Consider the following 27,759-nt stretch of genomic DNA (forward strand, 5'->3'; position numbering starts at 1 on the left):
CCAGGCATACCTGTGTTTGGCTCAAATAAATTTTTATAAAATTCTCTGCAGGTCTGGATGTTTCTACATCAACAGAAGCCAGGGCAAGAAGGGAAAAAGGAGAAAGAGCTGCCAGCTATGTCCTATTAGATTTCAAATGATAGCAGCACCTGCATGCACTCTGCCCTGGAAGTCTGTTTCTTTTGTTTACACATGCATCTCGATATGCCCATTGCCAGGCAGATAAGATATGCTAAGGGAGTCCAGATTCTTGACACCTGGCAATTTAAATACTAGAGAACCACCAAGCCCCTTTTCTTCCTCTTTTCCTTTTTCCCCTCCTCTTCCTTCTTCTGTTTTTGCTTATAAACAATAGAAATTTATTTTTCACATTTCTGGAGGCAGGAAATCTGAGACCAGCATGGTTGGGTGAGGGTCCTCTTACAGATCTAGGACATAGCCTTGTATCTTTGTTATGGAAAGGGTACCTGGCCCTGAGTGGGTCTGCTTAGGGATGGCCAGTAGTGTGTGGATTCTTGGCTTTATGCAGGAAAGATTTCACAACACTCGTCCAGGTATTTTTAGAGGATGTTATTAAAGCTGGGGACAGTGAAACAAGGGCCTGTGACACTAGATGGGGGAATGAGCCTAGGCTGCTCTGGTTCACTAAGAAGTCAGAGAAAAGGGGGCCTTGGGGACAGAATCAGGGTGGTAGCTAGGAAGGTGCTGTTGCCCATTGCTCCCTGGTTGTAAGCCTTACGGGGTCCCTTAGGGCTTACGAGGGACATGCCTGTGGTGGAAGAGGAGTCGGGGGGGAGGGCAGAAGGAAAGGCCTGAGTGTGCTCCTGGAAGGGAGAGCAGCACAGGGACCTTCTTTTAGATGGGTTTTAAAGGCTGGGAGTCTAGGAGAGGTAGGGGAAGATCTCAACAGAACATTCATCAGCTTTATGCTAATATGCCAAAATGAGATTTATTTCCTTAACTTCCTCTGTTCTTGGGTGTGGCTGGCAAATGGCAGAATTTAGATTTCCACTATTTATCTCCCTGCATAGGGTGTTTTACCCTCTGGTTGAGAAGTGCAAACCATTTACCCTTCTGTGTCCTCGGTTTGGGGAAGATAGGATTCACTAGATGGCTGCAAACTGCTTGTTTAACCATCTGTCTCAGTTTTGTTATTCTGTTTGTCCTGGCTTACTAGCCTGTCTCATCTTGCTGTGGTGGACCCTTCTTATGGGGACCCTTCTGGTCCATCAGAGCCAACTAAGCACTGACCATTAAAGAGCCATGAGGCCCTGACCAGTATGGTTAAATTGGTTGCGTGTTGTCCCTCAAAGGGAGAGGTTTGGTTCCCAGTCAGAGTACATGCTGGTGTAGCTGGTTTGGTTCTGGTCAGGATACTTGTGAGAGGCAAGCAACTGATGTTTCTCCCTCACATTGGTGTTTCTCTCCCTCTCTCTCTCCCTCCTTTCCCCTCTCTCTAAAAAATAAATATATTTAAAAAAAAAAAAAAGAGCCATGAGAAACTAATGAAGTTGGAACTGCAACAAAGAATTCAAGAGAGGATGCTCTGCTGTTGGAACCCAGGGAAAATATTTCTCATAAGAAAAATTAAAAAAATACAAGTAAGTCAAAGTTAATCTTCCCCCAAGACAGTGTCCTCTCAAGGCCTCTTCCTTCTTTTCTGAAGGCACTCAGTTCAAGAGCAGAAGCTAGGAAACCAGCCCCAAGAGAAACTGGTTTCCTCACTCCTTTTAATCTTATGAAAGGGCTGCCAATTCTAGAAATTCCTCCTTTGATGAGAAGATAAAGCAGAACAATGGTGTGAAACTAAGGGAATTCCTAAGGGACATTCTTCTAGGGTGTGTAAAGTCGGCCTGGAAGTGTGTGTGCCTGGATGGGGTTGGGAAATTAGGAGTAGGAAGGGCGGGTGGACAAGAGTTGGTAACCACTGCTACAACGAATGATATCGTTGCTTCTATACGTCCCCCAGACTAGCCACTCCATCCAGTCCCATCTCCTGAGGATTAAGGGAGCGCTTCGCAAAGCGCTCTACACAATTCACGTTACGGGTCACTAACCACACACCCCCACAGTACCCGATGCGCCGTGAGGAATCGGTGAGTGCTGCTTGGCGTGAAAGATTTTTGTTAACTTGCCTGTATGTTTAAGTCTTCCAATCACAAACTACTGTCGCCGCGGCCTGAGGCGGAGACCACGAATCTGCGAGCCGAAGCCGGGATGGAGGAGAGCGCGTAGTCCCCGGAGAGGGCACGAAAACAATAGAGCGCTTCAGTGGTTGGCGGGGCTTCGGAGGCCCACCCTGAGTCCAAGGAGGCCCCACTCCCCTAGCCTGACGCTGTGGTGAGAGACGTCCAGAGCTCCTACGACACTTCCCAAGCAAGAGTCGGACCCTGGCACCCTCCATCCCAGCTGGCGCCTCACCGGGCGCACCCAAGCCCCGCCCACTACTTCAGGTAGGCCGCCTGAGCCAGCCAATCCGCAAGAAACCTGGGCGCGGAAGGCGGGGCTTCCAGACCGGAAGTGACGTATATGCGTGGCTGGCTGCAGAGTCTGCCGAAGCTCTCCGCGGCGGCTGAAACTGCTGTGCGGAAAATGGCTCGGACAGTGTTAGCTGCTGCGGCTCCAGTTGTGATAGAAACGGAGGCTCAGGCGGCGTGAGGTGAGGAACGTTGGGTGCGGCGGGGTCCGGTACCTAGAACCTAGTTCTGCAAGGCCGGTGAGGGGCCTCGGGGATTCCGGGATGGAAGGGTCCCTGTCAGGGCCCCCAGTTTCGCGGGTGCCAGTCTCTGACCCTCCATCCCGTGCGTACTCCTGGCGCTGTCCCATCCCGACTCACCTCCCTCCGGGCCTTGCTTCCACCCAGGCCGTTGCCAACTGCCCCGCCGAAGGTGCAGGGGCCTGCTTCTCAACCAGGCCCTCTTGTTGGGGACTGGGCCGGGGCAGGGGGTGGGCCCGGGGCTTAGTTTTGTCCCAAAGAGGGAGGAGAGGCCACCCCCTTGTCTCTCGGGACCAGGCTGGACCAGCAGTGCCTGGTCCTATTTTCTTGAAATGTTACATTGTTAAGACTGTTCTAGTGTGTGTTGCCCTTTTCCCTTAGTTTTCTTTACCCCCAACTCCTTTTTCACGTCCTTGTCCCTCCAGTCTCGTGCTTTAGGGGCTACTGATCCTTTTTTTAATCCCACTTCCCCATGGTCGCCTTTTTGCCGCGAATCCACTTGCTGGGGGAAGACTTATTTCAGTGTGTATTTAGCTCATCATCTTCCTGGGAGGGCGGTCATATTAACTTCCTGAGTGACGGAGAAACAATAAATAATTGAAGATAAAAGCAGTACATACTTATTTTCCTCATTAAATGGTTTCGCTTTAAAAACGAGTTTCTCTAGCTGTGGAAATTTTTTCCGGAGTGGGGAGCAGGGATTGAGAAGGGAAATGAGGAAGAGGAAAACTAAGTGAGGAGGAAAGTCTAGAGATGAAGAACGTGGAAGATCCTGTAGTAGTTTTTTTCCTGTATTCTCCTGATAGAAGTTGAGGTTGTAATTATATTTTTAACAGTGGGTGTTTAATTGAGTGTAAGGAAGGAGGCCTTCCTCTTTGAACAAGATTGTCTATTAAACAGATACCCTAAAATCTTTCCAGGTGGGTATCAGGCAGAAAAGCTCTGCTGAGACCATTGTTTAATATACTGGAGGATCAACGTCATAGATTCGAAGAGTTGCAGAAAAAAAGAAAGCTGTTATTAGAAGTGGTGAAGACACAATTTAAAGGGGGAAGACTGCAGGTTAGGAGCTCCAGGAACACTGATTTTGATTCGGGGAGAGACTTTGTACCTTTGCCTCCTTGACTTGTGGCCGTCTTGCCCGGAGACTGTTGAGGTAGTTGGATGTTCTCATTCACCGTAGCAAATTAGACTGAAGTGCCTTAGTTGAGGCCTATACAGTTGAAGATAACTGCTTCTTTAACATTAAGACAGTCTTTGAGTACTGAAAAGCTTTATGACTGAGTGAGAATAGAGAGATTTTATTATTTAACTCAGTCTTAATTCAAAAGTGATTTTTAGGTAGGTACAAAGCACTTAGAGAGCTTCCATAAGTTATTTTGCCTAAATTAACAGATTGTAGAGCAGTTTTTTTTTCTGATGAAAATCTTTGCCGTTTTGTAGGTATGTCGCTTGCATTTTTTCTTGGCAAGCAATATATTTTAATGTTTTCATCTATAGGTTTCACAACTTTTTCTGTTTTATAGAATATGAAAGTAGGCATGCTTGCATTTAGGAGTTTTAGAAACTATAACTTTATGTAATTAGCTGTATATTAACACGTGATTATTTCTCCCTTCAGCCACGAATGGTTCCAGAATTTTCAGTTGAAGATGGCAGTATCAATTCCCATGTCCAGGAATCTTTCTTTCATCTTGCATAATGTTTTCTTACTTAGTAAGCATGTTCTTCAGTAAATTAACTTAATGAGAGTGTTGGATTTTTCAAGAGCTCAGAGTTCTTATTAGAGCATCAGACCAGACTTTGGAGAGCAGCAGTGCAGAGCACTTTGCTTTGTAACTTGTATCTCTTTGATAACATAAATTTACTACTTTATTATATACTTGCCATATTCCAAAAAGAATTTAAGGCAGGTAAATTATAAAGGTGAAAAGGCGAATGTTTTAGTGCCATGCATTTACTTAGTGCATGGTTTGATTTGTTAGTTGTACCTCAGTAGGACTACAACTTTACCGTCTGAAAGATCTTACAGTTTTCAGAAGCCTAGCAAGAGTGCCTGGCATTGCAGTGGTTTCAGGGACAGAAAAATGAATGAGACAGTGCTTGTCCTTAAGAAGTTCTCTAGTCCCGGTGGGGAGACAAATACACAAATTATAACAGTATGGTTATACAGGCAGGAGCGGATCCAAGTAGTACTAAAAAGGATGTGATCACTTGGGATGGGAGATAGAGAAGGACTGAGTACATTTGACAAGGAAAATGGTACTCAAATTGAGCCTTAAAGAATGAATTTCTTCTATTAATAAGGGAGGGATTAAGGTGATCAGGTTCTAGACCCTGCTGGGATACTCTCAGGCAGTGAGATATTAAACAAGCTGCTTAATGCCTCTGGTGTCCACTTTTTCATTTGAGAGTTGACTAGTAAATCATTGCTCTCCAGAAATATTATGAGAGCCACATATGTAACATATTACCTTTTTTTGTTGAATCTTTGGAATCTGATATACATTTTACACTTAAAAGCACATTTCACTTCGGACTAGCCACATTTCAAGCACTCAGTTGGTTCATTTAGCTACCATATTGGACAGTGCAGATCTACAGTATGAAAATCCTGCTTTTTCTATCTTGGATTCCTGCTTGAGAAGGAAAAGCAACTCCTATGAGAAATATTTTAGCAATAATTTATAATTTCTAATCATTTTGGTAGTATTCATCCATGATGCTCTTTTTGTTGGAATTATGGTCATACTTGGAAATGATATTGCTGTGGGATATCTTTCAAGTTCACAAAGTTATGGTTGGGACTAGAAGACACTTTGTTTACCTTGTCTCTGTAGTGGAGTCACATTTTTGATAATGCTATTTTGGGCATTTATATTTTGCATCCCTCCTTTGGTTCTTTTTTAAAAAATTGGTTTTAGATAGGAAGCGAGTTGGGGATGGGGGAGAGAGGGTCATTGATTGTGTTGTTCACTTATTTATGCATTTCTTGGTTGATTCTTGTAATGTGTCCTGACCAGGGATCAAACCTGCAACCTTTTGGGACAATGCTCTAACCAACTAACCTGCCCAGCCAGGGCTTTGCAGTCTGTTCTAGAACACATTATGGATTCAAAACAATGGGAGATCACACATGGACATTCTAGGCAGATAAGGAGATTTATGCAAATTTAAATTACCTTTTAGTTTTTTTAAAGTTTTAAATTCAGCTATTTGGGTATAAAAGCGAGTGGGATTATTTTTAAGACTTTATTTTTTAGAGAGAGAGGAAGGGAAAGGGAAAGGGAGGGAGAGAAACATCGATGTGCAAGAGGTACATAGATTGGTTGCCTCTTGCTGCCCCCAACCAGGGACTTGGGGACTGGACTGCAGCCCAGGCATGTGCCCTGACCAGGAATGAATCTGGAGACTTTCAGTTTTCAGGCCTTGCTCAGCCCATTGAGCCATACTGGTCAGGGCACGAGGGGGATTTTTAAACATTCTTGATTTTAATCTATTTGAAGGCAGTTATTGGCTTAGCAGCAAGTATTTATCTTTTGACCTTGAGGATGCATTTAAGATACTATATAATTAACATCCTGTTTTTAAAAAATATTTTATTTAATTTTATTTATTTATTTTAGAGAGATGGGAATGGAGGGAGAAAGAGAGAGAGAGAAACATTGATGTGCGAGAGGTACATTGATTGGTTGCCTCTCACACTCCCCCAGCCAGGGACCTAGCTCACAACCCAGGCATATTCTCTGACCAGGAATCAAACTGATGCCCCTTTGGCCTGTAGAATGGCACACAACCCACTGAGCCACGCCAGTCAGGGCCATCCTTAATGTTTAGTATATGTTTTTGGTAGTCTTATAGCACAAAAGTTGCATTATTTTTATGAATAAATAATGTACAATGTTAATTGATTTAATTAAAAATATTTATGTTTTAGAGGGGAAGAAAGGGAGAGAAACAATCATGAGAGAGAGAGAGAGAGAGAGAGATCATTTGTCTCTCACACGGGCCCAAACTGGGGACAAAGCCTGCAGCCTAGGCATGTGCCCTGACCTGAAATTGAACCAGTGACCTTTGAATTTGAGGGATGATGCCCAACCAACTGAGCCACATTAGTCAGGGCCTAATTCATTTAATTTGCTAATCATTGAGTTTGGTTTGAAAAAGAAAACACACACCAGAGCTTATTTTAAACAAGTATCTATGACTAACAATTATGAAGTAAATATCCTTGAATTTGTATTGATTGATAATTGTAACTTAATTGATGCTTTCCCCTTCCACCAACCTTATTTTCTGCAGAGTAAACATGGCAAATATTTTTTTCATTTTCTTAGAGAGGAAAATGAGGCCCAGTGAGTTTGTAATCTGTTTAGCATAATACATTAGAGGCATTGCTTGAACTTACAATGTCTTAACAATGCTAAGCCTGGTATTTTTTTCATTGCATCTCTTCATATAGTACTAAAGTGTTTAGATACAAAGCATTTACCAGAGTTTGGAGTGCATATTAAAGAATGGGTACTTCCTGCCTTTAGGGTGTTTATATTCCACTTGGGAGAGACCAACTACAATACATATAGCAGGAAGTCATTATAAAAACTTGTTAATGGTATAGTATTGTATAGTACCTGTACTATCCCTTAGAGTTGTACCTATACTGTCCCTTACAGTTGTAAGAAACTATTTAAATAGATGAGAGTTAATGAGGCAAGATTTCTGAATAAAGAACTTAGATCCTGAACTGTTGCTGTGGTAAAAAGTGATGAGGTATCAAGGACATAGCTACTTAAATGCACAGAGAACAACTTGGGGGAAAACTTAGAGAAAATAAAATATAGGATTAAGGAAGGGTTTGCAAGGTTTGTTTGAAAAGATAAGAACAGGACATAGGTGAGATAAGAGATGAGAATAAATAGACATCTCTTATAAAGAATTTAGATATTATGTGGGTGATTCAGGAAATCTTAGCGCAGTCTCTGAACTCGTGGCTTAAGTATGGAAGACAGAGTTTAAGAGGACTAAAGAAGAGGTCGGTGACTATAAATGAGCAGCAGAGTAACGCTTGTTCCCATTGTAAAACGAGTAGGGATTTGGTAAGAAATTTGACTATGAGAAAGGAATAGGCAGTGTTGAGAAAATTGGTTAAAAATTTTGCAGTATTGAAGCAGGCTATTTTTTAAAAAAGTATTTTCCTATAAAAACAGAAATTGGCAGTTTACCTTCAGGAAATAACAGAAGAAGCAGGAAGAGATTAAGTATTGTTAAAATTCTGCTGTGGAATGAGAGGAAAAAGCAAAGACAGAATTCTCTTTCAAGATAAAAGGGTGCAGAAAATGAGAGGAGACAATAGAGAGAAATCAGTGGCGGTAAGGTGGTGAAAACACATGGATGTTGATGCTACAGATAGACAGGCTTAGGAAAATACCTGTCTAATTAGGGAACAGGAAAATCCTTTTTCAAATGGTGTATTTGCAGTTTTGGGAATTATGTGAAGCATGTATTTTCCCTCCAAGATAAGCACTAAAGGAGACCTAATTATACCTATAAACAAAACCATAGTGCTATGAATAGCCATAACCAAATTGATTTATTAATTCACTTTGTATGTGTTCTTAATGTAATTTATAACTCTTCTGACTCCTCTTTTTGGTTTAGTGTGTTTTTTTAGATCACAGTGCCGAGTTGGGAAAGGTGCTCTCTGGCTCCAGGTTTCAGAGCCTGGTTTTATCTGACAAAACCTCATAATGGCAGCAGACTGGAATTCTCCCTGTGGTGCAGTGCAAGGCATGATACTGTAACTGTTTAGATTTTTTGAAAATTAGATTTATTGAGATATAATTTACTTGTAATAAAATTCATGTGTTTTAGGTATACAGCTTTATAAATGAGAAATAGCAACAGTGTGTAACTACTACCACTACAATTAAGATACAGGATATTTCCATCACTTCAAAAAGTGTTGTTTTGACCTTTTGTAACTCAGTCCCTTCCACTCACCTTCTTTGTAGTCTCTGGCGACAACTGATATTTTTGTTGTTGTTGTTTGTATAATTTTGGTTTTCCAGAATGTCATATAAAATGGCATTGTACAGTATATACAGCCTTTTGAGTCTGGCTTCTTTCACTTAGCATAATGATTTTGATATTGAATAAGCTGCCTTAAAAAATTAAGCTAATTTTTAGAACAATTTTAGATAACAGAAAAATTAAAACAGTAGAGACCTAGTTTCCCCTATTATTTTCTTATGTATGTAAACTATTGATATTTGCTAATTGTCAAAAACAAGATTCTAGAATTAAGTTTTTGAAGATGGAAAATTGTGTGAAGGTTTCTGTCAAGATAACTTTTATTGTAAATCTACATGAAATTTGTTATTTTAACCATTTTTAAGGGTACAGTTCAGTGACATTAATTATATTAACAAGCTGTGCAACCATCACCACTATTATTTCCAAAATCTTTCTTTTTTTTCTTTTTCTTTTTAACATAAATATTTCTTCTTTTGATTCTTTTCTTTAAAGATTTTATTTATTTATTTTTAGAGAGTGGGAAAGGGAGGGAGAAAGAGAGAGAGAAACATTGATTGGTTGCCCCTTGCCCACCCCCAACTGGGACCAGGCCCTTAACCCAGGCATGTGCCCTGACTGGGAATCGAACTCTCTTCCCTGTGGTCCACAGGCAGACTCTCAGTCCACTGAGCCACACAAGCCAGGGCTACTTCCAAAATATTTCATCATCCCACACAGAAACCCTACCCACTTAGCAGTCACTACCCATTCCCCCTCTTTCCAGCTCCTGGTAACTGCTAATCTACCTTCGATCTCTATGAATTTACCCATTCTAGATATTTCATAAAGGTGGAATCATGCAACATTTGTCCTTTTGTGTCTGGCTTATTTAATCCTTGTATAATATTTTCATACATGTTGTAGCATGTGTCAGAACTTTATTCCTGTTAATGGTTGAATAAATATTCCATTGTAGGTAATATACCACATTTTGTATATCCTTTTGTTGATGGATATCTGGGTGTTGGCACCATTTAGCTATTGTGAATTATGCTGTTGTGCATTTGTGTATAGATATGTAAGTCCCTGTTTTTTTGGTTGGTGTTTGTTTTTAATTTTTGTGAGTTTATTTGAGTTAAACTGATGACATATGCTGGAAAGCAATATCTCAAATGCTTTCTGTAACTCCCTGTTTTTAATTCTTTTGGGTATGTATCTAGGAGTGGTCATAGGGTAATTCTGTTTAATTTTTGAGGAAACACCAAAGTGTTTTCCAAACTGACTGTACTATTTTACATTCCCATCAGCACAGTATGAGGATTCTAGTTTCTCCACATCCTTGTCAACACTTGTTATTTTATTTCTGGGTCTTTTTCTTTAAAAAAAAAAATTATAGCCATATTAGTAGGTGTGAAGTGGTATCTCACTGTGGTGTTGATTTGCATTTCCCTAATGAATAATGATGTTGAGCATCTTTTCATGTGCTTATTGGCAGTAAGCTGCAGTTTTTCACAGTGGGAACACACTACTTGGTTGTTCCAATAATTGGATGTATTTTTTAATGTTATTATATAGTAAGGATTATATATAATTTTGTTTAACCATACAACACTATGACATGTGATGTTTGTTTTACGGGTGAGAAAACTAAGACAAAGGCTGATGAAGGAGCTTGCTTAAGATTAAACAGTAAGAGGGAGGTCTGATATTTGAGCTTGAGTCCATCATTTTCTCTCCTTATCACTGTTGTTCTAGGAAACTAGCAATTTCATGCAATTGGTGTCATGTGAAATCAAGATGTTGTTAGTCATAAAAATTGATGGAATTTGGGGGCAAAATTCCAGAAGTAATCATATCAGTTTTTCATCATTATTATTCCCTATATAGGGATTCTCAGTTGGAACTCAAGCTTTATTTTTCCTACTATAATCCAAGTTGGAATGTAGGCATATACCAAAGATTTAGCACAAAAGCTTTTTGTTATTTGTCATGTTGGAATTGGGTGATGTTAGAGTATATTTAATTATTCATGTTAAATGAATGAACAATAAAGCAGTCCAAAGTTCAGCAATTATCTCCACAAAGCAGTACTACTGTTGGGATACTGAATTAGGTTGAAAACTGCTTTGTCAGTAAAATGTCTTTCAACAGGAACCTCTTGCTGTGACTGTATTCCCCCCTTTTCCTTGTCCCCCTCCCAAACACATACAGTTCTACACATATGCAGACATGGAAAGTCATTCTGGATGAATGCCCTGGTTGTGAATCTTTTATGTGTGGAATGTTGCTTCTAGGGGCTGAAGGTAGTTAGTATAATGACTGCCAGTGCCTATTAGACTACAGTGTAGCCATTGCTTTTTGTCAAAATGGGAGAATTAAGCCTTTTATTAATTGTTTGTAGTACTTGGGTGAAGCATAATTTTAAGTGTGGTATGGAGGTTAAAGAATGTGGGAGCCAGGCTAGGGTCAAGACTGGGGAAGGCTCTTCTCTTAGTTGTTCCTGTGACTCATTCTTTTCTTATGTCCATGTTATAGCTCCAATTTCATCTCTCCCTGCCTAATAAGAAGAGAAAATCCCTCTGTTACATATCTATCATCTTTGTTTTAAAATGGTAAGGTTTGCCAGTGATGAAATATTTAAAGCTCTATGTCAGTTTAGATAATGAAAAGTAAATCTGCTCTCTACCATTGGCTGCTTCTTCACACCCCTAGTCAGTCATCCATTTTGAGATGTTGAGTTAGTAGTTTCTTACCTTTATCGCCTGAGTCTCCTATGGTGTCTCTTCCTTACCAAGTCAGACCCTTGCATCTGTGCTTCTGGTTCTATCTTACTGAACTCTACCCAGGATCTGAGCTATTGTTTATCTCTTAGCTCTTGTCTCTTTCAGTCTTTGTTGCCTGAATCCTTTTCTTCAACCTATCACATATTGAAGTCCTTTCCCTGGCTTTAAATAGCAGTTTCTGACACCTCCACTCACTCTCTCCCAAGTTCTCTTTACTGTCAAAGAATTGAAAGGATAATATGTTCTTGTTCTTTGTAATTCCTTACTTTTTCAGTTTTTCACACTTGTATACTTTCCTCTCTTTGAAAATCACTAATGAGAGTCTGTGGGGGAGGGAAAATGAATGACTGCTAATGAATAAAGGGTGTATTTGGGGATGATAGAAATGTTTTGAAATTTCGTAGTGGTGGTGATCGCACAACTCTGAATATTCTTAAAACAACTGAATTGTATACTTTTAAGTGGGTAAATTTTGTAAGTGAATTATATCCCAATAAAGCTATTTTTAAAATAATCACAAGTGAGCTCTTAGATCTAGAGTATTTTTCCGTCCTCATTCTGTCACCTCCCTTTAGTTTCTGACAATACTGATTACTTTCTTCTTAGAATGCTTTGTTCCCTCATTGCTCTCATACCAGTCTTCATACCTACCAGTTATTGTCCTCTCACGTTTTGTTTCTTTAAGTTTTAATGGCCCTCGTGATTTCTTCCTTGTTTCTTTCTGTACCTTCATCCTACACATTCTCGTAAGGCAGTCTCAACTACTTTAATGATTTCAGGTCTTCAGTTTTACATGGGTAACATCTAGTATTCATCTCTAGCTAAATTGGCCTGTTGAGTCCAAGGTCCACTATTTCTCATCAACCAGCAGACTTGAACCGTGTTTCCCACAAGTACCTGTACTTCAAAATATTGTTTTGGTTTGACCAAAGAAGACTGTGTGGCTCTGGAAAACAATTTTGAGAATAGATATATAGTTTTCTTCTCTCAGAGAAAGAAATTAATGTTTTATTTTTTGGCACAGGATGACTTGTGAATACTTTAAATGAAAATGAATAGATTAAACGAATGGATTAAAAATATTTATCTCAGGTTTAAATATTCATTTTAAATATGGTACCTTTGTCTGCTCTAAAGTATCTTACAGATTATTAAAGACACTCTACAGTGAAGAATTGCTTCCTAATCTGGTCCATATTAAATTTAATTTCATTTGAAAGCTTGCTTGTTTCAGGATATTCTAGGTGTTGGGGTTCAGGGAATATAGGAGTGAACCCAACAGATAAATCCAGCTTAATAAAATTTAATAATGTTAAATTTTATTAAATTTTACATTAGTAAAATTTAGTCTAGAGGGGAACAATAGACAATAAAATAAGTAAGTAAAATGTATAGTATACTGGATGGTAATAAATGCTAAGGAGAAAATAAAGTGCATAGACAATGGAGTTAGTCATGGAGAAAGTTATGCTTTTAACTAGGTTGTTAGTGAGGACTTGACTCAAAAGTCACCTTCTCAATGAAAACTTGAGGAAGGCTGGAGAGAGAGGGAGCCATGCAGCTCTCCAGGAGAAGATCAGTCCAGTCACAGAGAACAGAAGAGCGTAGTGTAGTTGATGAACAAGGAGGCCCATGTGACAGTAGCAGAGAGGAGAGTGAACAGGAGAGAGATCATAGGAGGGCCAAATATTAGAGTGCCTGGTGGGTTTATTGTCAAGATTTTACCTTTTCTCTTAGCAAGGTAGGAGCTGTTGAAAGTTCGGAGCAAAGGCCTAAGAAGATTTAGGTTTTTCAGAATTACTCTGGTCACTGTGTTGAGAATAGTCTAAAGGTGGGAGGTAGAGGGATGGCAGAGACAGACTAGGAGGCTGTTTCAACAATCCAGGCAAGAGATCATGGTTGGTCGGTTTAGCGTGGTAGCAGGGATATAATGAACAAATGCATAGATTCAGAAGTATTTTAAGGTAGAGCCTATAAGATTTTACGTACATATCCTTAACTGTCTGATAGAGCCACCACCAAACATTGCTGCCTTCCTGACAAGCTATATTTGAATCAGTATTTTCTAATTTAATTCAAATAAGTAAAATTTCCTGGATAGACATAGGATGGTGAAAGTATACAGTCATCTCTTACTGATAGGAACATCTTACTATTCATTTAAAAATGTTTTACTTGTGTTTTAAAATGCAATGAATATTAAATTGATCATGTTATGTGCAATGCCCATTAAGTGATTCACAGATGGTGAAAATTTGGGAAACTATTTTATAGTTTTCTTTTGCAGTCTTTTTAATTTTATTTTAAATATTTCTATTGATTTAGAGAGAGAGTGTCATCAATTTGTTGTTCCACTTATTTATGCGTTCATTGGTTGTTTCTTGTATATGCCCTGACTGAGGATTGAACCTGCAACCTTGGTGTATCAGCACCTACCTGGCCAGGGTTTTTGCAGTCTTACTCTTTTTTTCCCGTCTCTTAATGAATAAGGATGGTGTCCTTAATTTAGCCTATAGACTGGCAAATGAAAAGGGACAATACACCTCTGATTTGTATTTTTTTATGATGTCACTAAAAAGCTAAACTTGTGTTTACGTAACTTGCCACATGTAGGTAAAGTAACCCCACATGCTATTTATAATGCAGGTGTTCTTTTTTTATTTTTCACATTTTATAATATAGGTATGAGCATGTGTTTAAAATATGTGGGGAGTATATTCTTTTATTGTGAAATAACATACAGAAGAGTGCATAAAGTGTATATGATTATTGAACACATACTTGTCAAATAAGCACATATATAACCAGTTGCTAGGTTAGGAACTAGAACATTGCTAGTATTCCAGAGGCCCCCGGGCACTATTCCCTGGTCATAAATTTCCCTCCCTCTATGGAGTAACCACTAGAGTAACTTTTGATAACCCTTTCCTTTACTTCGCAGTTTTACAATCATATAAGCATTATTAAACAATATAGTTTATGTTTTTGAACTTTATATGAAGGGAATCATATATTTTTGTCTCTCCATTTGCTTAACATTGTTTCAAAGTTTTATCCATTTTTAAAATACAACCTTAGTTATCTCATTAGCATTGCTCTACAGAATTTCATGAAATGAAGTGTGATAAAATTTTTAAAATATCGGCCTTAGTCCCCTCTTCCTCTAATGCATCTTTTAAAACCCTGGGAATCACCAGCATGATAAGAGAGTCTTTTATATGCTGATGAATGACTACTGTCCTGGACCCCTAGATAATTGCCTACAGACGGAGACTGGTCATCATAGAGACCAATATTTGATTAGAGGGTTGGAACTTTTAACCCTGCCCTGTGACCTCTAGGGAGGAGAGAGGAGCTGGAAATTGAGCTAATTGGCCAATGACTTAATCAACCATGTCTATGTAATGAAATCTCCATAAAAACTCCTAAATGTCAGGGTTTGGGAGCTTCCAGGTTAATGAACACATTGAGGTGCTGGGAGGGTGGCACTTCCAGAGAGGCCTGTGCTTCTGAGAGGCCATGGAACCTCCATACACTCTGCCACTTCGCAACCTTGCCCTGTGCGTCTCTTCCATTGGCTATTCTTGAATTGTAGCCTCTATAATAAACTGGTTATAGTAACAGTTGATTCCTGTGAAGTACTTAGCAAATTATCAAACCTGAGGGGATTGTGGGAACCCTTAATTTGTACCCAAATTGGACAGAAGTATGGGTAACCTGGGGACCCAGTACCTGCAATTGGCATCTGAAATGAGGACTGTCTTATGGGACTCAACCTGTAAACCTGTGGAGTCTCACTGCCAGAATTAACTTGAATTGTAGGACACTTAGTTCGTATCTGGAGAGCTGAAGAACTGGATGTTGGTATGGAAAAAACCTCCATACATTTGGTGTCAGAAGTGTTGTAACTAGAAACAGACCATGATAGTTTATCCATGTTCACCTCAGCAGTGTGTGTGTGTTTTCCTATTGTTTCATATCCTTGCTGCTATTGCTTAGTATTGTAAAATTTAAAATTTTTTCCCAGTGTTATATGTGTAGTGGTATCTCACCGTGGTTTTAATATGCATTTCCTTTGATTACTAGGAAGATTGAGCCTTTTTTCTTACGTTTTTTGGGCATTGGATTCCTCTTTTGTGAAGTTGGTGTCTGTGCTCACTTTTCTTTTAGATTGACTGTCCTTTTAATTTGTAGGAGTTATTTATCCAGAATTTGAGTCCTTTGCTTAGGTGTTAAAAATATCTTCCTTTCTGCTTGTTTATCATTCTTTTGGTGTCTTTTGATGAGTAGAAGTTCTGAATTTTATTTTATTAGAGTCAAATTTATTAATGTTTTTTCTTATGGTTAGTGCTTTCTATATGTTAAGAAAATTTTCTCTAATTCTAAAAGCTTTATAGTTTTTTCTTTCATAATAAGGCATTTGGTTTGTCTTGAGCTGATTTTTGCTTAAGGTATGAAGTAGAAATCCATTTCATGTTCCCTTCATTTGCTGTAGTACCATTTATTGAAAAAGGCCTTTTTTTGTGCTCTGATAGGCCACTTTTGTCTTAAATCAGGTATTTCTGTAGGTGTGTGTCTGCTTCTGGGTTCTTAGCGTGTGTGTGCGCATGTGTGTGTGTGTGTGTGTGTGTGTGTTTTGTTTAAATTTATTTATTTTTAGAGAGCAGGGAAGGGAGGGGAAAGAGAGGAAGAGAAACATTGATGTGAGAGAAAACATCAATCAGTTTCTTCTCGTAAGTGCCCCATCCGGGGACTTGGACCCCAACCCAGGCATATTCCCTGATCGGAATTGAACCCATGACCTTTTTGCTTTTTGGGATGACACTCAACCAACTGAGCCACACCGGTCAGGGTTTACCCTATTCTTTAGGTTTAACTCTTCCTGCACACATAGCATATTGTCTTAAATAAAGTTAGCTTTATAGTAAATCTTTATTGGGTAGAGCAAGTCATCTCACCTTGTTCATTTTCAAGAGGTTTTCGTCTGTTTTGGCCCTTTTGGTTACCGTAGAAATTTTAGAATCACCTTGTCAAGTTTTATTTTACAAGTATGTTTGAATTTTGATTGGAATTGCATGGAACCTATAGGTTTATTGCAGGAGAAGTCGCATAGTTATGAAATTAAGTCTTCAAATTTGTTAATATGGAAAAATATCCATTACCTTCACATAGTCCTAGTATTTGTTAGTAAAGTTTTGTGATATCCCTTAAGCTTTTTGTTACATGTATTGTTGGTGGGTTTTTTGTGTGTGTTACTGTAAATTACCTTTTCAAAATTCATTTTCTGACCATTTGTTGCAAGTATATAGAAATACAGTTGATTTTTGAGTATTAGTATCATTCAACAACCTTGCTAAACTCTGGTATATAATTTTATTATATGACTCTTTCGACTTTTTACTTTATCAAGTAATATGTTGTTTCTTCTTGTTTTATCCTATCTTTGATTTCTTTTTGTTGCCTTTCTGGGTGTCTAGGATTCTATTAAATGTTGCATAGAAGAGGTGGTGGGCATCCTGGTTTTTGTTTGTGGTCAAAGAGAAAGTTGTCTAGGTTTTACCATTAAGTATGATATTTGTGATACCCTTAGTTAAATGAGGAACTTCCTTTTTCTTCACAGTTGACTGAGACTGTGTATTGAGATGAACATATGCTGTTTCTATTCTAATTCTTTAATTATTGATGTGGTAAATTGCATTTTGTATTTACAGCTGAGTTTTGCTTACGGTTTTCTATATTTTTGTTTATGAGTAGGATTGATTTGCTATTTTATTTTATCACTGTTGCCTGGTATTGTTAGCGAGGTTCCAGTAGTTTCATAAAAGAGTTGGGGAACATACTATCTTGTCTGTTTTCTGGAAGAGTCTGTGAAAGATTGTTTCTTCCTCATAGGAAGGCAGTGAAGCCATATAGTCCTGCAGTTTTAGGAAACTATTTTTGACTATTAATTCAGTTTCTTTACTGGTTATACGATTATTCAACTTTATGTTTCTATTTTACTGTTACTATCTTCTAGGAATTTGTCTACATTTAAATTTTATATGCTTAAACTTAATATCCTTATTATCTTCCTAATATCTGCTGCATGGGTTGGATGTCCCTTTTCTGTTCTTGATATTGTTTATCCCCCTATTTTTTTTCCTTGATCAGCATCACCAGATATCTTATTAGTATTTTCAAAAGAACCAACTTTAGCCTTTGTTGATCCTCTCTGTTGTTGTATATTTCCTATAATGCTAATTTCTTCTCTGGTCTTCATCCCTTTCCTTCTACTTTTCTTTTGCTGTTATTTCTCTTTCATAGATGGAGGCTTAGTTAATTAGTTTTTCAATCTTTCCACTTTTCTAGCATCATTAAATATTACTTTAAATATTCACTGTTTTATGTATCGAATATATGTTGGTATGATGACTAATTTTCCCTTTCTCTGTGAGCTTGTTATCAATTTGGTATATAATTAGTTTTAGTATAACTTTAATTTTATTTTTTAAAGATTTTATTAATTTATTTTTAGAGAAAGGAGAAAGAGAGGGAGAGAAACATCAATGTGTGGTTGCCTCCTGCACACTCCCTGCTGATGACCTGGCCCACAACCCAGGCTTGTGTCCTGACTGGGAATTGAACCAGAGACCCTTTGATTTGCAGGTGGGCGCTCAATCCACTGAGCCACACCAGTCAGGGCTGGTAAAATTTATAAATTGCTCAATTTGAGTAGAGTAAACATTTTTACTCTATTGTGAATTGCTTATTCAAACTCTTTATCCCTTTTCCCATGTGGTTTTATTTATGAGCTCCTTGTTATATGTTAGTAAAATTAGCTCTTTCTGTGTGATCTGAGTAGCAAGTATTTTTTCCCAGTTTGATTTTTCTTTGACATTTTTACTGGTTATTTTTATTTTACTTTTCAGCACCTAGAACAGTGCCTGGCTTATAGTATATACCCAATGAATGTTTATTGAAGAAATGAGTAAATTTAATGGTGCTTCTTTGCCAAATAAAAATGATTATTTTTTTAATGTTTATGTACTTGAATATTTTCTCATGGCTTCTAGGCTTTGAACCATATTAGGGTGGCTTTTTTATGCTGAGGTTACATAGGAATTCTGTTTTCTTTTATTTTTTGTTATCTTTTTTTATACTTAAATATTTAATCTTTATGTAATTTATGCTAGTTGGCTGATTTTCAACACCTTTCTCTATCAAATGTTAACAGTTTTCTAACTGTAGAAGATTACCGGTAATTGGAAATTATATACTTTAGAAATAAAAAAAATATAAAAGATGATAAGGTAGACTTTAGTTAAAAGGCTGTGTGATGTCTGTGGGACTTAAAAAATATAATATTTTCTATTGAGATACTTTAGAGACCTGAGGGAAGGGTCGGACTTTTGGGAAGATAACTTTTTATCATCATGAAAATAATGATGCTTGTTCCTCATGGTTTTTGTTCCTTTCCTCATAAATTCAAATCTTATGTTGTCTACTAGTCACTTGAAATGTGGTAACTATAAACCAGATTTTGAAGACTTAGTATAAAAAAAATGTAAAATACCCCTCTCATATTTCTTAGGGTTGATTACCTCTTGAAATGATAATAATTTTGGATATGTTGGATTAAATGAAGTATCTTAAAATTAATTTTCTGTTTTTTCATTAATATAAGAAAAATAATTTTAAAGATTTTATTTATTTATTTTTAGAGGGAGGGGAAGGGAGAGGGAAAAAGAGAAATGTTGATGTACTGGAGAAACATCAGTTGGCTTCCTCTCGCATGCCCCCAACTGGGGACCTGGCCCTCAACCCACTGAGCAACACCAACGAGGGTGAAAAAATTTTTTTAAAGATTTATTTTTTTCCCCAGAAAGAGGGGAATGGGGGAGGGGGCTGGGGCCCTGGCCTGCTACTCTGGCCCTCTAGCTTGGTGTGTGCCCTGACTAGGAATTAAACTGATGACCTTTCAGTTCGCAGGCCAGCACCCAGTCCACTGAGCCACACCAGTCAGGGCAAGAAATTTTTAATTTCATTAATATCATGTGTGGCATGCATTCTCTTCTATTGAACAGTACTGCTCTAACCTAATCTCACCCAATACCTGGGCAGTGTTCTATTTTGTCTTTTTGGCAGATTTGTACAGGGACTAATCCCAAAGTACTTCGTTTCTTTTGTCAGATGAGGTTTTTTCCCTCCATGAATCAATAGAAAATAGAGAATATTGTCTTCTTGTCTACTGGAGTTTTTCCTTTTAGCGCAGATAGAGTACTTCTCTTTTATTTTTAGTTTTCCATTGCTATCTTTGTTCTATTTTTCAAGGTAATATTTTCTTTTACCAATTGTTTATGTTAAACTCAACCATATGATTTTTCAATTTTAATTATTAATAAATGAGTTCTTTGAGTATGTTTATTTTTGTTTCAGAATTTGAACTTCTTTGTTAAAGGACTTGTTTTAAGTTCTCTAGTCATTGATACATTCATTCAACAACTACAATAGGTTTGAGAGTAGAGCATGTATAAATGAGAATTCATGCCCTCAATGAAATTAAAAGTTTGCTACTTAACTGGTGATAAAAAAATTAATGGATAAATTGATACATGTTATAACTAGCAGTATTAACAACTTTATGATTAATAGAATTAAAAGAAACAATAAAATTTATTAGTGGAGATAAAAATAACCCTAGAGTTAAGGAAGAAACTTGGTATTTGTAATTAATAAGGTATGTTTAGATACTTAATTATTCCAGATAACTGTAAATGTAAAAATATGTATATCATAGTTAAGTAGAACTGCCTGGATTTGAGTCCTGATTTCACCACTAGGTAGTGAGAGCTTGGGCAGATTATATAACTTGTGTGCTTAAGTTTTTTCATTTGTATACTAGGAATGATAATAGTATCTACTTAATAGAATTGGTGAAGGTTAAATTATTTAATACAATGCTTAAAGCTGGGTTTGGCATATGGTATATTTGCTACAATTTTAACAAATATTTTCCATGGTTATTATGGTCTTTATAATTTTATTTTTAATAGTGGCATAATAATCAATTCCAAGAAGGTACTATGATTTACTCTTCTTTCATTTTAGAGGAGAAATATTTGTATTGTTGAACTCAAGTCATTCTTTCTTCATTTTCTAAGTTATCTTGAATTTTAAGATCAGAAAACATTTATATGGGTAGTAGCACTAGCCTGGTTTTCCTCTGAGATTTAAATTTAAATTCTAGCCCTGGCTGGTGTGGCTCAGTGGATTGAGTGCTGGCCTGCAAACCAAGAGGTTGCAGGTTCGATTCCCAGTCAGGGCACATGGCTGGGTTGCAGGCTAAGGTCCCCAGTTGGGAGCCTGTGAGAGGCAACTGGAATCTCTTGCACACTGATGCTTTTCTTCCTCTCTTTCTTCCTCCCTTCCCCTGTCTCTCTGAAAAAAAAGTAAATAAGTAAAATAAAAAAATTTTTAAAGATAAAGCTCTTTGCTAACGAGTAGAGGCCAAGTCTCCGCCACTAGAGGCCAGAGAAAGAAATGGAAGTCGATTTATATACTGCAGAAGAACAATATAAATGTGCCAGCAAGGCTAAGGTAAAAAACAATGTCTTGAGTGGCAATAAAAAAGCAAGTAAAAAATAGATAAATTTAAATTCTAAATTAATGTCTACCATAGAAGAAGCCAAGAGCTTTTAAATTAATTCTTTTGGGTCTGCAAATGGTATCCAAAAGTTTACCTGAATAGTTTAATTACCCTCTTTTGAAGAATTTTAAAGTAGCTTTGGCTTTGAGATCATCACTGGGTTACTTTATGCTGGGAAATTTTTGGCAGATGGTATACAGCCATCATTCAAACACTGGTTATATTGTTTTTCCCAGTTTGAATTAGGAGAGCATTAGCATTGAAGTTTTCATTTTGAATTAGCATGTAGGAAATTATTTCCTGCTAAATGTTGGTCATCAAGTGAAGTTTCATTTTTAAAAATTAATGGAGCATATCAGTATAGCAGCCCCAGGGAAATAGCTGAAGCACAGGGTTACTATTGGACAGTCTTTTAAGTACTTTATTACCGTTTGAATACATACACATGGTAGTCTTTTAGAAAACTAAAATATGGTAATTTAGCTGCTAATAGTAAGTTGAATTTATTTTAGCATATACACACTGCTTTTGGTTGGTACTAGGGATGGAGCAAGCAAATGAATTGATCATGTGAAAGAAAACACCATGCACTGTTAAAATATATTTCAAACTACTAATTTTTATATCACTGTCAGTAAATGAGACATAACATTAATATAAAATATTTGAAATAATTATGTTCTTCGTTGAATAAACTATCTCAAACTCACTTTTAAAAAAATGCAGATTCCTCTTTCAGAACAATGTCATATCATTACCAAATATGGTAGCCAGGAGAATACCTAAATAAGAGATTGTCATTGTGCTTGTGAGAGACAAATTACAGTTCAGTACCTTAACTTTTTAAAATGTTACTTTGTTCTTATCCATCTGATGTTGTGAAAAATATGCAGTGTACTGTGGTGTTCTAACAGGCAATTTACACTTGACTCATTTCTCCCACCAAACCTCAATCTCCATAGTCTTGGGTGATCTGAAATCCCTTCTTCATAACTTTGGTAGTCCTTATTTCCTCCTGTTAACACACATGTTCATTAAATTAAGTTCCATATTTATTAAGCAAGGTGGCATTAAATGTTGTTGGGAAGAAAAACATGAGCAACTTAAGCTCATGTTAGTCTATTAGTTGGACATATTGGTTACAGATTCTATGTTAATAAAGATGTTTTTATTTGTCATGGCAGAAAGTAATTTTAAACCAACTTAAGCAAAGAGTGGGTTTTATTGGCTCACATAAATGAAAAGACTGGCCTTGGATACAGGCTATATCCAGATGCTTAATGCACAGTACCCACAACCTGTCTTATCATTGCTCTCTTCTGGCTTGGGTACATTCTCAGGCAGCATCTCCTCCAGTGGTGGCAAAGAGTCACAGCAGTGCCAGGCTTACATCCTATCAGTTTAGCATCCTCAATGGTAAGCTTCATTTACAAATAGTTTCAGAAGTCCTGTGGTTAACTCTGATTGGTTAGACCTGGATCCTCTGGAGTGATAGGGGAGGTGAGTAGGGAGTAAGTCTAGCCCTATTCAATAGGTGGGGTAAAAGGGAGGTAATTCCAGCCCTGTTCAAAGTAGGTGGAATAAAAGGGAGAGTAGTAGTTTTCCAGAAGGAAGTTATAGATACTACTACCAGAAGAAAGGATGCCCAGCAGGCAAAAACAGCATACAGTCTTCAAAATAAAGATAATAATTATTAGTTGAGTTAAAAAGATGAATTCTGATAGGAGCTGCGCTAACAAAAGCTTCAGGCAGAAAGCTGTATGTGAATTGGGCCCTGAAGAACAAGCAGGTTTTTTCCAAGGCAGAATGAGTAAAGAAAGGACTTTCTAGGTCACTCTTGAGAAGTTTGGCTACGAAAGGGGAAAATTGAAATGGAAGCTACTAGAGTCTAAAAGAGAATCTTGAGAATTTTTTCCCCCTCAGTATGGAAAAAACTTGAAATTTTTGTGGCAGAGGAGCAGAAAAGCAAGTTAAAGGAGAAATCATTAATGCAAAGGAGTCAATCATTATAAAGAAAGTGGGGGGAAATTCAGTGGGATTAGGACAAGTAGAGGGAGCAGCCTTAGAGAGGAAAGGGAAACTTCATTCTCTGAAGACAAGTAAAGAAAGGTAGTGGTGGAGGCTGTGCTGGTTAAGACAGAAATTTACTGTTAAATAGCTAAGTGCAATAGCTTCAGTTTTGTTTTCTAAAAGTAAAAAGAAAAGGTTTGTTAGTTATCAATTGCTGTGTAACAAACCATTCCAAAATGCTTTTGTGGGTTAGTAATTTGGCTTTAATTCAGACTGGATGGTTTCTTCCGTTGGTCATGCCTTGGATCACTCATGTGGGTGTGGTTATTTGGACTATGGATGATGGTCTAAAAGGGTGACTTCAGTTACATGTTTGGTGGTTGGTGCTGGCTGTCGCCTGGGCCTCTCCTTGTTTGCTCTCATCCTCTGTGAGTATTCACATGGCAGTGGCTGCACCCAGGAAGGGAAGAGCTGGAGCACTGGGGTCTTTTATGACCTTCACTTAGAGCTCCCAGTTTCACTTCTTTCATATTTTCTTGGTCAAAGAAAGTGACAAAGACAGCCCAGATGAAGTAAAGAAATAGACTCCACCTCCTTGTGGGAGAAACAAATTACAAAGGGAAGTATACACTGGAATGGGAAGAATCTGTGCCTATTCTCTCTCTACCCTGCATTGTATTGTGAAAATTTTCAGTAATGCAGCCAAGTTGAAACAATTTCAGAGTAACTACCTATATACCTACCACCTAGATTCCACTGCTAATGTTTTCCTGTACTTCCCTTATCATGTATTTATCCATCTATCCTACCTCTATTTATTTATCAATTCATCTTATTTTCTGATGCATTTCAAAGTAAATTTTAGACGTCAGTACTTTCCTCTAATTACTTTGTGTGTATTTAGCAAGAGTCAGCATTTATGTACAGTTTTCTTTTGATAAAACATTTATATACAGTGAAGTGTGCAAACTTTAAATGTACATTGTGCCTCGTTTTGTGGTCTACCACAGAAGGGAAAAATTTGGGATAGCTTTTCAGTGAAATGCCTTAAGTTCAGTTATCGTTGTATAAAAGAATTGCAAAGGATGTCTTCCTGGAATACCTCTTTCTTCATGTCCTCATCGCTAATGATTTTTTCATTCAGTATTACCTCAACACTTAGGATTTTCATTTGTTATCAATTTGAATTTATTTTGGGTGTTTCCATATGTCCTTTCATTAAATATTAAGCATATACTGTAGACAAGCACTCTGCTAGAAAAAGGAGCTCTCTTGCTTTCTAAGTCTTCAAACTGGGTGTATCCCAAACCAGATTAGATAATAATAGGTGTCATTTATTTAGTTACCATTGGCTTATACTCAAGGCCAGTGGTAAACACTTTGAGTTGTATTGTTTTATTTAATCTTTATAATTTAAGAGGTAGATATGTTTTCATTTTAGGAGTTAGGGAACTAAGTAAGGCATGTGGAAAATTTCATTTGCCCAAGGTCTTACAGCTTCATAAATCAAGGTGGTACGTCTCCAGAATCCACATTTAACCCCTGTATTGTATTCATTAGAAGCAGGAAATGTGCTTTCTCTTACACAGTAGATAACTAACCCTTTAACTGGTCCTATTGCTTCACAGGTAATCTTGATCTGAGTTAAGTGTTTAATCTTAGAGAAGTATAAAATCTTAAAGGCTGCTCTATGAGAAAGTTTATGTTCTTTTTAATTTTTATTTATTTACTTTTAGGCAGGGGAAAGGAGGGAGAAAGAGAGGGAAAGAAACATCAATGTGTGGTTGCCACCCCCGTGCCCCTTACTGGGGATCTGGTCTGCAACCCAGGCATGTGCCCTGACTGGGAATCGAACTGGTGACCCTTTGGTTCACAAGCCAACACTCAACCCACTGAGCCACACCAGCCAGGGCTCTATGAGAAAGTTTAATCAGCTGTCTCCTAGTCTATGAATAAATATTTTAGCAATTTAAAAAGGAGAAATTTTAGTACTATAACTTTATTTTAACTGAAGATAATCAGAAGTGTGATCAAAACTATGTGACAAACTCAATCTGTTTTTATATGATATTTTGAGAGAGTATTTGTTCCTTGATTTTATTGACTAGGTATTGAGTACTTTTATTACTAATTGGCTTGTGAACAGTTTAATAAGTAGCAAAAGATAGAAACCCTTTCTTTTTGATTTACTGTTTGCATAGCAGTAAACCCAGTTGGAACTCTTGGAAATAGTGACCATCATGTAAGCCATTTCATGCCAAGAATTCTGGCAGAAGTGTCACTGGTTACGGTAGCCACTGTGACAGCCGAAGTGAAAGTTTATTGAGTTCATAAACTGTTATAGCTTTCCTGGTAGGTCAGGAAATAGGATAGTCATGTATGTCTAAACATCTTCCTTAGCCGAACAGTGAGTGTATAAGATATTTTAAAAGTGTTCCCTTCACCCAGATTTCCCTCAGATGTTCATTTTATTTAATTTGGTAGTGTGTGTATTAGTGACTTTAAATCTTAACTAAAAATATATGAGGTAGGTTAAAAACAAAGTTTGTGTTTAAAAAAATCTAATTGAGTGTTATGTTTGTTTTTGTGTATAGGTCTTGCTATTGGGAACTACAAGAAAAAAATAGTTTAGAGGAAGGTTGATCTTTTAAGTGGACATGGCTCAGATATCCAGCAACAATGGATTTAAGCAGTGTTCATCTTCGCCTCTGGAACCGACAAGAACAAAAGATGTGGACAAAGAAGAAGCGTTACAGATGGAAGCAGAGGCTTTAGCAAAGCTGCAAAAAGATAAACGAGTAACTGATAATCAGCGAGGCTTTGAGTTGTCAGGCAGCACCAGACAAAAAGCACAAGTTTATAACAAACAGGATTATGATCTCATGGTGTTTCCTGAATCAGAAACCCAAAAAAGAGCAGTAGATATTGATGTAGAAAAGCTCACCCAAGCAGAACTGGAGAAACTATTGCTAGACGACAGTTTCGAGACAAGGAAAACACCTGTATTGCCAGTTACTCCTGTTCTGAGCCCTTCATTTTCAGCGCAGCTGTATCTTAGACCTACAATTCAGCGAGGACAGTGGCCAACTGGTTTATCTGGGCCTTCCACTTACACTTTGCCATCTATTTATCAGTCAACTTACAGTAGCAAACAGACTACATTCCAAAATGGCTTTAATCCAAGAATGCCTACTTTTCCATCCACAGAACCTATATATTTAAGTCTTCCAGGACAGTCTCCATATTTTTCATATCCTTTGACACCTGCCACACCATTTCATCCACAAGGAAGCTTACCTATCTATCCTCCAGTAGTTAGTCCTGACATGGCAAAGCTGTTTGACAAAATAGCTAGTACATCGGCGTTTTTAAAAAATGGAAAAGCAAGGACTGATTTGGAAATAACAAATTCAAAAGCTACGATCAGCAATCTACAGGTATCTCCAAAGTCTGAAGATATCAGTAAATTTGACTGGCTGGACTTGGATCCTCTAAGCAAGCCTAGGGTGGACAGTGCAGAGGTATTAGAGCATGAAGAAGAGAAAAATGTTCCAGGTTTGCTAGTTGAGGACCCTTGGGATGCTGTTCTTCTTGAAGAGAGATCACCAACAAGTTGTCACCTTGAAAGAAAGATGAACGGAAAATCTCTTTCTGGGGCAATGGTAACAAGAAGCCAGTCTTTAAATATTCGAACCACTCAGCTTACAAAAGTCCAGGGCCAAATATCTCAGGTACAGTTTTTTTTAAAACTAACTTCTCAAACCTAGTAGTTACATAGAATTAATGTGTGTGGGCATAATTTATTAGGTAAAAGTATTTTTTAGTTTGAATCTTATTTTCTTTGTTCTTAAGTGTGCCGTAACTCTTAGAATGTATGGTAAAGGATTAACTGTTTAGGCCATTTGAAAAATTGCTTGCTGTTAATGTTATCTTTTCAACGATTATAAATTCAAAAAAACCTCTTAATTAAGGATCTGGCTATCACTGATAGGTACTTAATTTTTAAATACTCTTAAAATAATTTTTATCTGTCTTTCCATGTTTTCTTATATGTGGTCCTACCTTTTTTCTTTATCTCTTATTTTTTCAAAGCAAACAAGGAATTATGGGTTTTTTACAACACTATTATAGAAATTATCATTTTATTTTTTATATTGTTATAGGGTTCCTCATTATATTGTTTTGTTGTTTTTAACCATGGCTGAATGGAAGGAAATGAGGATAACCCCAGAGAGACAGGAGAAAGCCATTCAAACTACTCTCTTTAATCACCTATGTTGATAAAATTGAGGAATGGTACTCTGTAGTCTTATATGATGTAGTTGTTGAGTTCGTATAGTTTTATCATCTGGAAAATTTAGTTAAGGGTGGCTCTTAGAAGAGAGACAGCAAGGTGTAGACTTTTGCTTTCCAAATACAGCATACCTAATTGCAGATTTGTATTTTGCTTTTATAACATCTGTGGATCCTGGAAATGTTAAGCCTCATTCTCACCTTAATGTGAGTTACATTGCTCAGTGCCTAACTTCCCTTTAAGCATTGTGAATCAACTAGCATTTAGGGAAGGAGAAATGAATTTTGTATGATTTGGAAGGGTTTATGTTGCATTCTTG

The 27,759-nt window shown here is 37.5% G+C and overlaps 1 protein-coding gene across 1 annotated transcript in view; it reads left to right on the plus strand.

Annotated features, from left to right (window-relative positions):
- Positions 1 to 2,522: 2,522 nt before the first annotated feature.
- Positions 2,523 to 27,759, plus strand: part of PIK3C2A (phosphatidylinositol-4-phosphate 3-kinase catalytic subunit type 2 alpha) — an 85,900-nt gene continuing 60,663 nt past the window's right edge. The window contains exons 1-2 of the mRNA XM_054586035.1: positions 2,523 to 2,659; positions 25,741 to 26,877. Coding sequence (XP_054442010.1) covers positions 25,804 to 26,877 — 1,074 coding nt within the window. The 5' untranslated portion in view covers positions 2,523 to 2,659; positions 25,741 to 25,803. The remainder of the gene's footprint in view (positions 2,660 to 25,740; positions 26,878 to 27,759) is intronic.

Source organism: Pteronotus mesoamericanus, unplaced genomic scaffold (assembly GCF_021234165.1).
Source record: "Pteronotus mesoamericanus isolate MK-2021 breed Mesoamerican mustached bat unplaced genomic scaffold, CSHL_Meso_final contig_90, whole genome shotgun sequence".
Lineage (NCBI taxonomy): Eukaryota > Metazoa > Chordata > Mammalia > Chiroptera > Mormoopidae > Pteronotus > Pteronotus mesoamericanus.